This window comes from Lissotriton helveticus, chromosome 7, assembly GCF_964261635.1.
Source record: "Lissotriton helveticus chromosome 7, aLisHel1.1, whole genome shotgun sequence".
Lineage (NCBI taxonomy): Eukaryota > Metazoa > Chordata > Amphibia > Caudata > Salamandridae > Lissotriton > Lissotriton helveticus.
Window position 1 is genome coordinate 1956560310 of NC_136068.1, and position 14619 is coordinate 1956574928.

General features: G+C 52.3%; 1 protein-coding gene across 1 annotated transcript in view; it reads left to right on the plus strand.

The window, feature by feature from the left end:
- Positions 1 to 14619, plus strand: part of EPHA1 (EPH receptor A1) — a 138836-nt gene that overhangs the window by 24585 nt on the left and 99632 nt on the right. The window contains exons 2-3 of the mRNA XM_078655847.1: positions 11385 to 11452; positions 11960 to 12626. Coding sequence (XP_078511973.1) covers positions 11385 to 11452; positions 11960 to 12626 — 735 coding nt within the window. The remainder of the gene's footprint in view (positions 1 to 11384; positions 11453 to 11959; positions 12627 to 14619) is intronic.

Consider the following 14619-nt stretch of genomic DNA (forward strand, 5'->3'; position numbering starts at 1 on the left):
GTTCACGCTCCTGCTGCAGAGGACTGTGTTTGGGTCACAGGTTCAGCTCCGGCAGTATACCTCAGGGGGTTCACGCTCCTGCAGCAGCAGCTGAAGTGCAGGGGACAGGCTCATGTCATACCAAAATGGCTTCAGGGTGACTGCAGGGGGTTCTCGATCCCCCCTGGAAGCAGTTTATGCCCAGGGATGTACAGAACTTGTCAGTGAGTGCTTGACTCACTGAGGTATTTTCTATCTGACGGACTCCGGTTTTAGAAGGATAGCTTGGCGGGTCAGCGCCGCTACCGTAGAGGTCTGTGTGACCTGCAGCTCACAGGATCCACTCTCAGGAGAGTAACAGAGGGTTAATGCACCTGCGACAGAGGTCGGTGGGGGATCTACTGGTCACGGAGGGTTAATGCACTTGCTGCAGAGATCTGTGTGATCTACTGGTTACAGGATCCACTCACAGGAAGGTAGCTGAGGGTTAATGCACCTGCTGCAGAGATCTGTGGGTGAGCAGCCCCAGGTCACACGTTTCGTCTCAGGATAAAGAGCCGGGAGCAGGGCACGTTTGTTGCAGCCAGCCCAGGGTCAGACTGGGACAGAAAACAGCCCCAGGACACAAAATAGAAGCAGCCCCGTCTGTGAAGGTAGGCGGAGCCGAGCTTGTACAGACAGGCCGAGGCCGCGGCTGCTGTGCTGGGTGTGGAGACAGCAGGCCCCGGAGAGGCCGCAGGCAGTGTTTGTGGTTGTGTTAGGGAATTCAGGGGTTAAACCGCCCAGCAGCTCCCAGATGGGCCCTGGAGCAGCCACAAACCAGCCCAGGCACAGACCTCCCAGCCCCTCTGGCCCTCCCAGCCCACGCACTGCCACCCCAGCCCTCCGGCACCGCCACCCACTCATTGACCTCCCACCCCCCTGGCACCGCCAGCCCACACACTTATTTATTTTAAAAGTTTTAAATTGCATTACAAAGTGGGCAGTCAGTAAGGAAGCAAACCAGAGATAAAAAAAATACAGCATGAAAAATAAGTAAACAGTGTATCGCAGGGCGAGAGAACAAAAAAAAAGGTGGTAAACACAGACCGGTCACCAACAATCCTTGAATGTCAAGAGAGAGAGGAGTCGACTCGGATATTGCAGTCGAGGTTAGTTGACGTTGGTCGGGAAAGTATTTGTTTAGGAGATGGAGTTTGAGATCCCTTTTGAAACAGGAGGAGGAGGGGTTGCATCTGAGGACTCCCGGGAGAGCGTTCCATATCCTGGGAGCGTTGCAAGAACACGATCGGATTGGGTGTTTTTCTTTTTCATTTTTGGCGGAATGAGAAGGAGTGAGTTGGAGCTTCTCAGGGTTCTGGATTGACCTGCTCTTACCAGTTTGTTGTTCCGGTAGTTGGGGGCTGGAGAGTGGAGGGTTTTGTGTGTGATGCGGGCCAGCTTGTAAATACACCTCTCTTCCATGGGAAGCCAGCTGAGGGAGTTGAGAGCTGGAGGGATGTGTTCAAATCTGTTTACTCTAGATACGAGTCGAGCGGCCATGTTCAGCACTGCCCTTAGAGGGGCTAGGTGAGCTTTTCGAGACCCTGTTAGGATGGCGTTCCCGTAGTCGATTTTAGAGAGAACTAGGGATTGGACTACTGTCTTCAGGTCATCGTGGGGAAGAAAAGGTTTCAATTTCTTGAGGTGTTTTAGAGAGAAAAGAGCACTTTTTGCAGAGTTTTTGATGTGAACCTCCATTGATAAGTTCTTGTCAAGGGTGACGTCTAGAGACTTAACTGAATCCGATAGGACAAGGGGGCAGTTAAGGGCAACAAGATTCTTCAGCCACTCTTGGATTGGTCGATGATTGCTTAAAGGTGGTAATTCACTCCAGCTTTTTTCAAGATGCTTGTGAGGGGCTCCATGAAGAGATTGAAGAGGGGCGGGAAGAGGATCAAGCCTTGCGGGACTCCAAGTGTGACTTTTGTTGGCTTTGAGAGACAGGAGTTGGTTTTAATTTGTTGCGAGCGGTGTTGATGGAAGGAGGTGAACCATTTTAGTACTGTGCCGTTAATGCCGGAGCGCTTCGACAGGGTCTCCAAAAGGGCTGGATGGTTTACTGTGTCGAATGCGGCAGATAGGTCAATAAGGATGAGTAGGCAGGCATCACCTTCGTCTAGGGCCTTGTGAATGTCGTCAGAGACGTTGAGCATAGCTGTTTCCGTGCTGCAGCCTTTTCTGAATCCAGATTGAAAGGTGTCGAGGAGGGTGAACTCATCAATGTGTGTATTGAGTTGGTGGAGAACACATTTCTCCAGTGTTTTTGTAAGGAACGGGAGGTTTGAGATAGGTCTGAGGTTGTTAATATCATTAGGATCGGCCCCAGGTTCTTGAGAATGGGTGTGATTTGTCCTAGTTGAAGGGAGTCTGGGACACAGCCTTAAGTGAGGGAGGTGTTGATGACTTTTGTCCAGAAAGGGGGAATGGTGTGGTTGAGTTCTTTTATAATTGTGGATGGGAGGGGTCCATTGTGTGGGAGGAAGGTTTTAGATTAGAAATTATATTGAAGACCTCGTTTACCGACATTAGCTCAAAGTCGGACGAATGCGCATTGTTTTTTAGCTGGAGGCATGTCCGATTGTCCTTGTTAAGATCTCTTTCCGAGTGGTCAAGGGTGGTTGACGGGGGGCAAGTTAAGAGGGAAGGAGGGTTAGCGGTTTGTATGAAGGATTGATCAATTTTAGAGACTTTATTGGTAAATAAGGTGGCAATTTCTTCACATCGCTCTTTGGTGGCTTTGATATCTTGAGAGGGGGTGCCGTTAGTTTGGCTTTTGACAATGTTGAAGAGTTCTCTCGGTCTGTTTTTCGCCAGATCAAGTTGGCTGCGGAAGAAAGACGACTTATTTTTTGTAAGCCCGCTGAGCAGATCTAAGTTGCGCTGGGTGTAAGGTCGAGGGGTTTAGTCTCCAAGACCTTTCCGTTTGTCTGAGTTGACGCCTTTCATCATTCAGAGCTACTTGGTCTAAATTCTCTGTCATTTTTTAGTTAAAGTGTGTAGCGAGGTCATCGGCCGTCCATGGTGAAGGTTTGAGTTGTCGATGGTCATGAATCATGGAATCAAGTTTGGATAAAGGGACTTCTTTGATGTTTCTGGTCCAGTGTTTAGGTTTGTCATCACGAATAGGTTGGTGGCTGACAGGTGCGTCAATCTTGAACGGAATGAGGTGTTGGTCGGACCAGTCAAGAGGAGAAGTCGCTCTCAGAGAGACCAGTTCATTGTTGGTAATTATCGCATCCGGTGTTACACCTTTGATGTGAGTTGGTTTATTGCAGAGTTGTTTGAGGTTATATATTTCCAGAAGGTTGGATAGATTCTGCATAGTGGAGTCTTCTGGGTCGTTCCAGTGGATATTGAGGTCACCCAGGAACACGTCTTTAGTGTCTGTCATGGAGAAACGTGTTATCAGATCTGTTAGTTCTTCGGGGAAGGGTACGCTCTCCAGGAGGATGGTAGATGGTGTGGAAGTTGATGGGTGAGGTGCCCTTGGCAGTGAGTTCGACACCCAGGTATTCAAACAATAAGTATTCTGCAGGTGTAAGTTTGGTAATCTGTATTCCAGCTTTGTGAATGATGGCTAGTCTCCCCCCAGTTTTGATCGGCCTGTCTTGTCTGATGAGGTTGCACCCTGGAGAGGTGAGAATGTCAAGAATGGGGGCGGAGTGGACATTGAGCCTGTAACACGGCGCGAAAACAATCACTGCTAAAGTCCTGTTGGCGTTAACGCGTTTCAGAATAAATACATCAGGCCTACTGCCTTTGTCGTAACTTTTCATAATCAGACCTCTGGCGTCCGTGCCACAGCCCTCATCATGGGTTTGGCATCGTAACCAACTCATGCCTGCTGTGCTGGGCTTCAGCTTCCACACATGGCACCGCAGGGCACACAGTAACACAACTACACGTGTTACACAAGTCACACATCGAAAAGCTCGCTCTTCTAAGAGGGGAACCGAGGACTCTCCGAGGGGGTGGTGTACTCCCCGTCCCCACCAACTACGAGGGTCTGTGGGCGCCCCATGCCATGAAATGCCGTTCTGTGGTCCTAAATACAGATTAATAACAGGTCACCCTGCTGCATCCGGCCTGCTGCCTTTATCCCAGCTTTTATAATAAACCGGTCAGGCCTATGGCTTTACCCTAGGTCCGCCACCATAACCGATACACTGCTACTCAGGGCCGCTGGAATTATGTGGCAAGGGGGGGGGGGCAAATTATGCAGCACCGTGACTAAATTATGTGGCAAGAAAAGGCAAGTAATGGAGGATAAATGACAGGATTAATACATTATTTTGTCATTGTTACACTTGTTAACACTGTCTGGCAAAGGTTGCACCTCATTAGTTCAGTTTAACACCCAAACATAGCGATAAGCAACAGAAACTTGACCGGTCAACCTTTCAACCTTTGCAAAGGACCTACTACCGCGCAGCAGCACGGCGCTGCATTTGTAGTAACGTTTCAGCCGTTTGAGTTACAAACAGTGTTTTTATTTGCATTATGCATCAGTGGGTGGGTTGTGAGGCAGATCCATAACTATGCAGAATACTCCGCGGTCACGCATCGGCGTAGTGCCACCGGCTGGCTCCTACCGTGCTGAGTGTATGCATCCTCACAAAGTAACCATGAATCATCTATATATATATATATATATATATATATATATATATATATATATATATATATATAAAAACGAAAGTATGTCTGTCTGTCTGTCTGTCTCTCTGTCTGTCTGTCTGTCTGTCTGTTTGTCCTTTATGCATTACTACACCATTCATCCGATCGCCATGAAACTTTGGGAAGTTGTTGAGTACACTCCAGCGAAGGTTTCTGGCATACATTTTTTTTATCGCCCCCCAGGGCCCTCATAATCTTTCGAATACTGATGTACCCACAAGACAGAAAAACAAAAAATCGTGTATCCACAAGCACTCGAATAAATAAATAGAATTAAAACAGCATTCATCCGATCGCCAGGAAACTTTGGAAAGTTGTTGAGTACACTCCCGCGAATGTTTCTGGCATAATATTTTCTTAAATATCTCCTCCCCAGGGCCCTCATAATCTTTCGAATACTGATGTACGCACCAGACGGAAAAACAACAAATCGTGTATCCACAAGCACTTGAATAAATAAATAGAATTAAAACAGCATTCATCCGATCGCCATGAAACTTTGGAAAGTTGTTGAGTACACTCCCGCGAAGGTTTCTGGCATAACATGTTTTTAAATATCGGCCCCTTCATAAATAAATAAATTAAAACGACACTTTGAAATGTTTTCCATATTAAAATGAATAAGTTTCAATCAAAATGACACAATGTAAATTGAATGTTATCATAACGAGTTTCCTTGAATGTCCTTTCTTCGGAGATCGCAGCAACGCGTGAGGGGTAAGCTAGTATAGGTATAAAACTGGAAATGTATTAAACAAAACTACAGCTGGCGAGGTGAGATACGATTGCTCTTAAGAGGTCCCAAGAAAGGATATCCCCCTTCAAATATGTCCCCGTGGTTTGTGGGGGGGGGGGGCAACACCAAGCCCCTTGTCTGCTGCGTCTGTGGCATCCCCCGTTACCTGCCCACGGGCTTCAGCACAGTGTGATAACAATCCACCCTTAAACGCATGTCGACTTTGAGATGCGATTTTCACAATAAATATGGCAGACGTACGGCATTGATCATAACTTTTCAAAATGAACGAATGAGGTCCATAGCTTTGATCATTGGCCCGCCCCGCAGCAGTGTAACACAGGCACTCTTTACGAGGAAGCACACATCTTCTGCCCAATCAGATGCTGCACTCCGGGGACCCAGGATGCAGGTAGAGCCCGTGGTCTCAGTGGTACTCCTGAACGCTCTCATAAGGTCCGACGACCGCTGCTTTGTCGAGCCAGACCTAAAAACACCTGCTTGCTTCCAAGCACAGAGGAGCTTTGCTTCAGCTCTCTTCACCCACTGGTCCCTTCAGCTGCCATTTCCATGTTGCACCCGCCCCCCGCCCCTCCCCCCACACAGCCTGGGGGCGTGTCCGCCACTTCCTATTGGCTCTCCTGCTCTGAGCGGCCCCTTTCACATGAGCGCGTCCGCCTGTAAAGAAGTGCCCTTCGGTGCCAGGGTGGCCCACCCGGACTCGCCGCGTAATATTATTTATTCTTTGTTGTTTTTTAATATTATCCTGTGTGTTTGAACCGTGTCTTCAGGTTATAGTACCTCGCAGCCAATACTTCTCTCTTTTTACATCGACAAAACAAGGATCACATTTCCCTGTGATGTGCAGTAAAACGCTTCCACACCTCTTTGAAGCGCACCTGTCTCCGAAGTGGCTCCGGTCCTGTTTTTTTAAAATTATATGTATAAGTTACATTTTTAGATTTGAAATTATTTTGTAAGCATGCTGCTACCATATACAGGTGAAGCATATTTCCTCTTTTTTGCTTTTTATTATAGTAGCATATGCTTGAAAAATATAACCATAGCAGGAGCTTGCCAAGGCCACATGTATTGGCTTTGCCAGTGCTTGTTGTAAGTTGACTGAGCTGTCATTCTCAGACTCACTCCCGCAGGTCCCTCCTGAGGGGGTGTCTCGGTACCTTCTGGGAGAGGGGGCTTCTGTGCTCTGTACTGGGGGGAGTGAAAGTTCCTGGTTGTAAGGGGGGAGCAGGGGGAGGGGTCGCCTGGAGAATTGGGCGGAGCTTGTAGTCTCTGTCCTAGTACTGGTGTCCCTGAGGGCTCTTACTGTGGGGTGTGGCCACGCCCCCTTCACTGGCCCCTTTGTGTGGGCTGTGGAGAGTGGTGAGGGCTGTGTCCAGAGCAGCGCTCCACGCCTGGAGGCCTGTGTCCAGTGCTGCGCGCAACGCCTGGAGGCCTGTATCCAGTGCTGCGCGCCATACCTGGAGGCCTGTGTCCAGAGCAGCGCTCCACGCCTGGAGGCCTGTGTCCAGTGCTATGCTCCACGCCTGGTGGTCTGTGTCCAGTGCTGCGCGCCACGCCTGGAGGCCTGTGTCCAGTGCTATGCTCCACGCCTGGTGGTCTGTGTCCAGTGCTATGCTCCACGCCTGGTGGTCTGTGTCCAGTGCTGCGCTCCACGCCTGGAGGCCTGTGTCCAGTGCTGCATGCCACGCCTGGAGGCCTGTGTCCAGTGCTGCGCGCCACGCCTGGAGGCCTGTGTCCAGTGCTATGCTCCACGCCTGGTGGTCTGTGTCCAGTGCTATGCTCCACGCCTGGTGGTCTGTGTCCAGTGCTGCGCTCCACGCCTGGAGGCCTGTGTCCAGTGCTATGCTCCACGCCTGGTGGTCTGTGTCCAGTGCTGCGCGCCACGCCTGGAGGCCTGTGTCCAGTGCTATGCTCCACGCCTGGTGGTCTGTGTCCAGTGCTATGCTCCACGCCTGGTGGTCTGTGTCCAGTGCTGCGCGCCACGCCTGGAGGCCTGTGTCCAGTGCTATGCTCCACGCCTGGTGGTCTGTGTCCAGTGCTGCGCGCCACGCCTGGAGGCCTGTGTCCAGTGCTATGCTCCACGCCTGGTGGTCTGTGTCCAGTGCTGCGCGCCACGCCTGGAGGCCTGTGTCCAGTGCTATGCTCCACGCCTGGAGGCCTGTGTCCAGTGCTATGCTCCACGCCTGGAGGCCTGTGTCCAGTGCTGCATGCCACGCCTGGAGGCCTGTGTCCAGTGCTGCGCTCCACGCCTGGTGGTCTGTGTCCAGTGCTGTGCACCACGCCTGGTGGTCTGTGTCCAGTGCGGCGCTCCACACCTGGAGGCCTGTGTCCAGTGCTGCGCTCCACACCTGGAGGCCTGTGTCCAGTGCTGCGCTCCACGCCTGATGGTCTGTGTCCAGTGCTGTGCGCCACACCTGGAGGCCTGTGTCCAGTGCTGCGAGCCACGCCTGGAGGCCTGTGTCCAGTGCTATGCTCCACGCCTGGTGGTCTGTGTCCAGTGCTGTGCGCCACGCCTGTGTCCAGTGCTGCGCGCCACGCCTGGAGGCCTGTGTCCAGTGCTATGCTCCACGCCTGGTGGTCTGTGTCCAGTGCTGTGCGCCACACCTGGAGGCCTGTGTCCAGTGCTGCGCGCCACGCCTGGAGGCCTGTGTCCAGTGCTATGCTCCACGCCTGGTGGTCTGTGTCCAGTGCTGTGCGTCACGCCTGGAGGCCTGTGTCCAGTGCGGCGCTCCACACCTGGAGGCCTGTGTCCAGTGCTGCGCTCCACACCTGGAGGCCTGTGTCCAGTGCTGCGCTCCACGCCTGGTGGTCTGTGTCCAGTGCTGCGCGCCACGCCTGGAGGCCTGTGTCCAGTGCTATGCTCCACGCCTGGTGGTCTGTGTCCAGTGCTGTGCGTCACGCCTGGAGGCCTGTGTCCAGTGCGGCGCTCCACACCTGGAGGCCTGTGTCCAGTGCTGCGTTCCACGCCTGGAGGCCTGTTTCCAGTGCGGCGCGCCACGCCTGGAGGTCTGTGTCCGGTGCTGCGCGTCATGCCTGGAGGCCTGTGTCCACTGCTGCGCTCCACATCCAGAGGGCTGAGTGCAGTGCTGCACTCTACACTTGCAGGCTTGTTTCCAGGGTTGCACTCCTCATCTGGAAGGCAGGTTCCTGCACTGCACTCCGCATCTGGAGCGTTGTTTCTCGGGGTGGGTGAATTCGCAGCGGTTTACTCTATGGAATTCTGTGGAGTTCCGCAAGCAGTGGAATCCCGGTACGTTGCGCTGCTCGGACTGATAGTTAGTGCCGGGAGCCCGAACGGCCCCGCGCGACACACCAGAGGGAGCTGCTTCTTTCTGCTACTCGAGTAGATTTTCTATTCGAGCCCCAGCGATCTCAGCACGCGCGGCAGCAACCTGTCGTGATCGCCCGCCTCGAGGAATCTCGCCGGGACGCTGTCTAGTGCTCGTTTTACACGCCCGCCAACTTACCGTTGGTGAGCCACATCTGAGAAAATCTCCGTCACACTGCGGTCAGCCAGCTTTCACCGCGCTCCAAGTGGAGTGTGGAGTGGGCAAAACTCTGCAAACTCTGCTGGCGGAGTTTACCGCCCACCCGTGTCCAGCACCGCCCACTACATCTGGTGGGTTGCCTCTAGGGTGGCACCTCACAGCTGGCTGGTGTTTGTAGCTAGGGCTGGAGGCCAGCTCTCTGGATAGATGAAGGCAACGCAGAGACATCCCAGAAGAAAACTCTCTAAGATGCTGCGAGTCCTGCAGTGTTGTAAAGAGGGTGAGTAAGGCAGGAGCTCAAATCTGTGGAGGAGGAACCGGACGTAGGGGTTGAGAGACAAACACCACACTGAGTCACAGAGGGCAGAGCTGTGAGCAGGCCTGGAAATGTCATCAAAATATTATAAAACCTGCAGGCCTGGTGACTTGACTAATCTACTCTACCGAACTGCAATGTACCTCTGTCATAAACTGCTCTCACATTGTGTGATCCTGGGCAAATATTATATTTTATAGAGCCACTTTTTCCTTCCTTATCACATGAGTGCACCTTGAAGCATGTGAGGTCAGCATGTCTGCTGTACAAAAACTCTTTTGTATGAATGAATAGATGACACATCTGCTCTGTGTATAATCAGAATCCAGCCCACATACAGGGTACACGTGACCGCTGACATGCCTCTAGGGTCACCGATAGCATGCCCATTAGGGTGCGGGCAGGAATAATTCTTAGTTTGTGTTTAAAAACTCACCTTTAATAAATATATACTAAAGCATGATGGGTAGTCGCTGTAATTTACATCTAGCGATACAAAAGGGGATGATGGACGGAGCGTTTGAACAAATCAATCACTCACCCCCAGTCAACTGATCTGGGTTTAATCCATCACCATTCTTTAGTTCACTCAGCCACCCCAGTTCAGACATGGCTATATGCAAATCAGTCTGACCCAGTGCCTCATGGGAACAGTCCAGCCCGAACTGCCAAGCCATGTCTTCCCTGGACCGGAAACAAGCATCCTGGGCATCTAGGCATTTTCTATTGAAATGGCCACAAACTTTCCCACGAACGCAGTTTAAGGATAAAACTGTTTACAGTGAAAACAATAATGTGCGGAAACCGGATTCCAACAAAAATATTTACCATTTGCACGTCACCGAGTAAAGTCGTCGTCTTTGTTTTCATCCGATTACAATGTTTGTTTCCATTACACAGAATTACTAGAAAAGTGCTCTCATAACAGAAGTATATTTTGGAATGTTTGTACAGTTCATTTACAAGCTATTTGAATGTTGTGTGTTAACAGAAAACCGCGACATCCTGCACGATTGTCACACAGTTCAGTTTACTAAATCCTCTAACTGTGCAGTCAGAGAAAGAAAAGTAAACACCCGACTCCGGGATAAAATAAGCAGCATGTGTAAGAGGCCTGGGGGGTGGAGGGGGTTATGGTCTGCTACACGGAACTCCGTAAAGTGCCGAAGAAACTTTTCAGTGCTCCACGGAGTTCCGCAAGAAGCAGAGTGGGGTAAGTTGCGCTGCTCGCCCTGATTTGTAGCGCTGGGAGTTTGTACCATGCTGAAGAATCAGCTGGAACGGCAGCACACGCAGCGCAAGAGGACGCTGCTTCTTTCTGTCGCTCAAATAGATGTCCTCCTCCGGCAGCAGCTTCCTGAACGCGAGCTGCCGATTTCTCAATGCGAGCGGTAGCGACCTGCCGTGACTGCCCGCGTTGGGAAATCTCGCAGGGAGGTGGTCTCGTGTACGATTTCCCTCTCTCGCGCTTGGTAACTTAACGTTGGCAAGCCACGAGAGAGGAAAAACTCAGCTCCGTGTGACTACGTGGAGTTTTTCAGAACTCTCTGCTTTACGTGGAGCACGGAGTGGGAAAAACTCCGCAAGCGGAGCAGAAGTTTACGCCCAGGCCTAGACGTAAGCTGATATCTGACCTCTGTCTCTGAGCGCACCTTTGTTGCTCATTCACTTTCTGAGAGAGCAGAACACCTATTCTTTGTCAGCTCGCCAGAACGGGCCGGTAGGCCTTTAACCCCTGCCATGCTTATGACGAGCCCGTCATCAGCCTCGGTGCTCGTGTGCCGTTAGAACGCTCACACGCGGGGATAATTCCCCTGCTGTGCTGAGCGTTCTAAGGAACGGGCGTGGCCGTGACAAGCTCAGCTCGTCATCAGCACAGGGGCACTGTGCGCGCCCCCCCACCCCCCAGCACAGCGGGGGAATAACGCCCGCAGCGGAGGGGTTAAAATAGCACGCCCTGATAAAATCTGACTCGCCATGGCGAGTGGGCGAGTAGATTTCTAGAGGCCTGGACTGGGAGGTGTTTCTGTGCCTCTTCCTTTTGTGGTAAATGCTACTGAGAAGATTGTCTTTTTTATTATCATATTGTCTTATTGCTCTAAATGTGTGTGTTCCCTTTCAGTGGACCTCCTGGACACAGCCACAGCCCAGGGCGGGCTCGGGTGGCTGCCGGACCCGCCGGAGAATGGGGTGAGTATCTGGCGGGCACCAGGTGTAAGGGTGGGCACCAGATGTTACCATGGGGTACAAGGGTAGGCATGGGTTGTGGGCATAGGGTTGGAGGGTGGGCACAGGGTGTGAACACAGGATGTGGGCATAGGATATGGGCACCAGGTGTAGGGGTGGGCACTGTGGGTGGGCACCGGGTGTAAGGGTGGGCACCAGATGTGAGCATGGGGTACAAGGGTAGGCACAGGGTGTGAACACGGGATGTGGGCATAGGATATGGGCACCAGGTGTAGGGGTGGGCACCGGGTGTAAGGGTGGGCACCAGATGTGAGCATGGGGTACAAGGGTAGGCATGGGTTGTGGGCATAGGGTTGGAGGGTGGGCACAGGGTGTGAACACAGGATGTGGGCATAGGATATGGGCACCAGGTGTAAGGGTGGGCACTGTGGGTGGGCACCGGGTGCAAGAAGGGGAGACCCTCTGAGGTGGCCCAAGCACTGACCTCTTGCCTTCTTCTCCCCTGACCAGTGGAGCCAGATTCAGCAGATCCTCAACGGGACGCCCACCTACATGTACCAGGATTGCAGCGTCCTGGTGGGTGACACCGACCACTGGCTCCGCAGCAACTGGATCTACCGGGACGAGGCGGCCCGCATCTTCGTGGAGCAGAAGTTCACCGTGCGCGACTGCAAGAGCTTCACGGAGCAGCCGCTCTCCTGCAAGGAGACCTTCAACCTCTACTACATGGAGTCCGACCAGGACCAGGGCATCCTCTTCCGGCGGCCTCTCTTCACCAAGGTCAACACCATCGCTGCCGACCAGAGCTTCGGCAGCAAAGACATCGTGGAGGGCTCCCTGCAGCTCAACGTGGAGGTGAGCTCCATCAGCCGGCTGACGCGGCGGGGCTTCTACCTGGCCTTCCAGAACTTCGGGGCCTGCGTGGCGCTGGTGGGTGTGCGGGTCTTCTACAAGGTGTGCCCGGAGACCCGCAGCCGCCTGGCACTCTTCCCGGAGATTCTAGCCGGTGCGGACAGCCTGGCGGAGGTGGTGGGCAACTGTGTGGCCAATGCCCAGGAGGATGCTGGTGGCCCCCCCAAGATGCACTGCAGCGCCGACGGCGAGTGGCTGGTGCCCGTAGGGCAGTGCCAGTGCCTGGCCGGGTTCGAGGAGGCCGAAGGCGGAGGAGAGTGCCTGGGTGAGTGTCCGCGGACAGCCGCACCGGGGGAAAGTGGTGGAGGTTGGGTTATTCTGTCATGCCATGCTGTGCGGCCAGGAGAGTAATGCCATGGCAGCAATGCCATGAGTGTGGTGCATTCTGATGCGTACTTTACCCCTTTACTTTGTTTTACATTGACTTCACTGATATCACCTCCATTGAACCGTTTACTGACTTATGTCATCAATTCGCCCAAAGCATAAGGTCAAGTTTAGCAAGAAAACTTCTCTCTCTCTCTCTCTCTCTATATATATATATATATTTATTTGTGTTTTTTTAACAGAAATTGAATTTTAAGCAGGACTAGAATTCTCAAAAAAACGTATATCTCCACTGTTAAAAGCCAGATGTTACAGGGATGTTCTAGGCAGGCTCAGATTTCACTCATATAAAACCAGTGAAATTCAGCACAATTTCTGGACACCCAGCTCTCTCTGTCCAAAAGTGACTCTGCTCCGCTTTCAGCTAGGGAGAGCATTTCGCACGCTCTCGCTTGCTGAAAGCGCAGCAGCGTTTGCTATGGGTTGGCAGGAGGGGTAAGGCTACCGCCAAGCCATAGCAAACACGGGCACCCCGGGACATAGCAGAAGCCGGCCCTGGGGGGGGGCAGTCCCCAGAGCCATGCACGGCTCCAGGAGATGGGCCGCGTCGCCCCCCCTTTCATTGCTGGGCCCAGCCCGGGGAGATGGTGGCCCCCGGGGCTACGGAGAGACGTGCAGCCCCCCCACTATAATTATTTACATTTGCTACGAGGAGGTGGCGGTCCTCATGGCTGCTGGGATGCCCCACGCCCCCCGCATTCATTGCATATTTAGCCCCAGGGAGTTTAGCCCCAGGGAGCTGGCGGTCCCTGGGGCTGCGGGGGGCCCTTGGGGGTCCTGCATTAATACATTTGCCCTGAGGAGGTGGCGGTTCCCAGTGCACAGGGGTTGGGCTGGCAACCCCAGCATAATTTGAAAAGAATGCCCCAGGGAGGTGACGGTCCCCGAGGCTGTGGGGGAGGCATATATCCTCCCCGGCACTAATCTTGCACATAGCTCCAGGGAAGTGGCGGTCCCTGGGGGACCCCCCTACCATATATGGGGCTGGGGGCAGGGTATTCGTACCCTGCCTCCTTTTCTTAATTTTTTACTTTTTTTTTGGGACTCCGCTTCAGGCGAAGTCCCAAGATGGCTGCCAACGCTTCCTGGTTGAAGTATTAGCAGCCAATCAACTTTTAGTAGGATCCGAGAGTCCACTGCAAGGACTCGCCTCCCCAGATATCTATATTTTTAAAAGTTGAATATCTCTGAAACTACTGAATGGATTTACACCAAATAATAAAAACAAAAACCACGCTTATGGACCAACATCAAGCTTTCTGCCAAATTTGCTGTAATTCCGTTCAGCGGTTTGGGCTGTAGTCATGTTGAAAAAATGAAAAACCCCTATAGACCATGGGAAAACATGTTTGGTGACCCCCTTTTTTTTTGGGGTCCCCGCTTGACGGATCACCCAAAAACTATCAACACAGCAGCTGAACCAAAAAGGGGACGTTTGTTGAAAATGTCTTCAAGATTCTTCAAGCAGAGCCAAAGTTATAGGCAAAAAAAATCGTTTTCCTATGGAAACTTTGGTCCTAACTATAACTACCCACTGGCGCGCCGACCTGGACACGCTCCTGTACACTGTCAACTGTTAAGGCACCTGCCCGTCGTTTCAATCAATGATTCATTACGAAGCCCCTGACAAGCTCACACTGGCGTGCACCTATGAAACCTGTGAGAAAATAAACACGATGAACAGGAGATTTTCAGCAAAAGCTGACGCCGTCCCACGTCGCTCTTCCTCTATATGTGTCTTGTCGAACGTACTCTTTAGTGTCGATGGACTACAAAAGAAAAGCATGTTTAAAAAAATAAGAAACCAGTATTTTTAAAGTGCTGCAAATCACCCCTGAGGGTCTCGAGGTGCTGAACTGTTGGCACGGGGA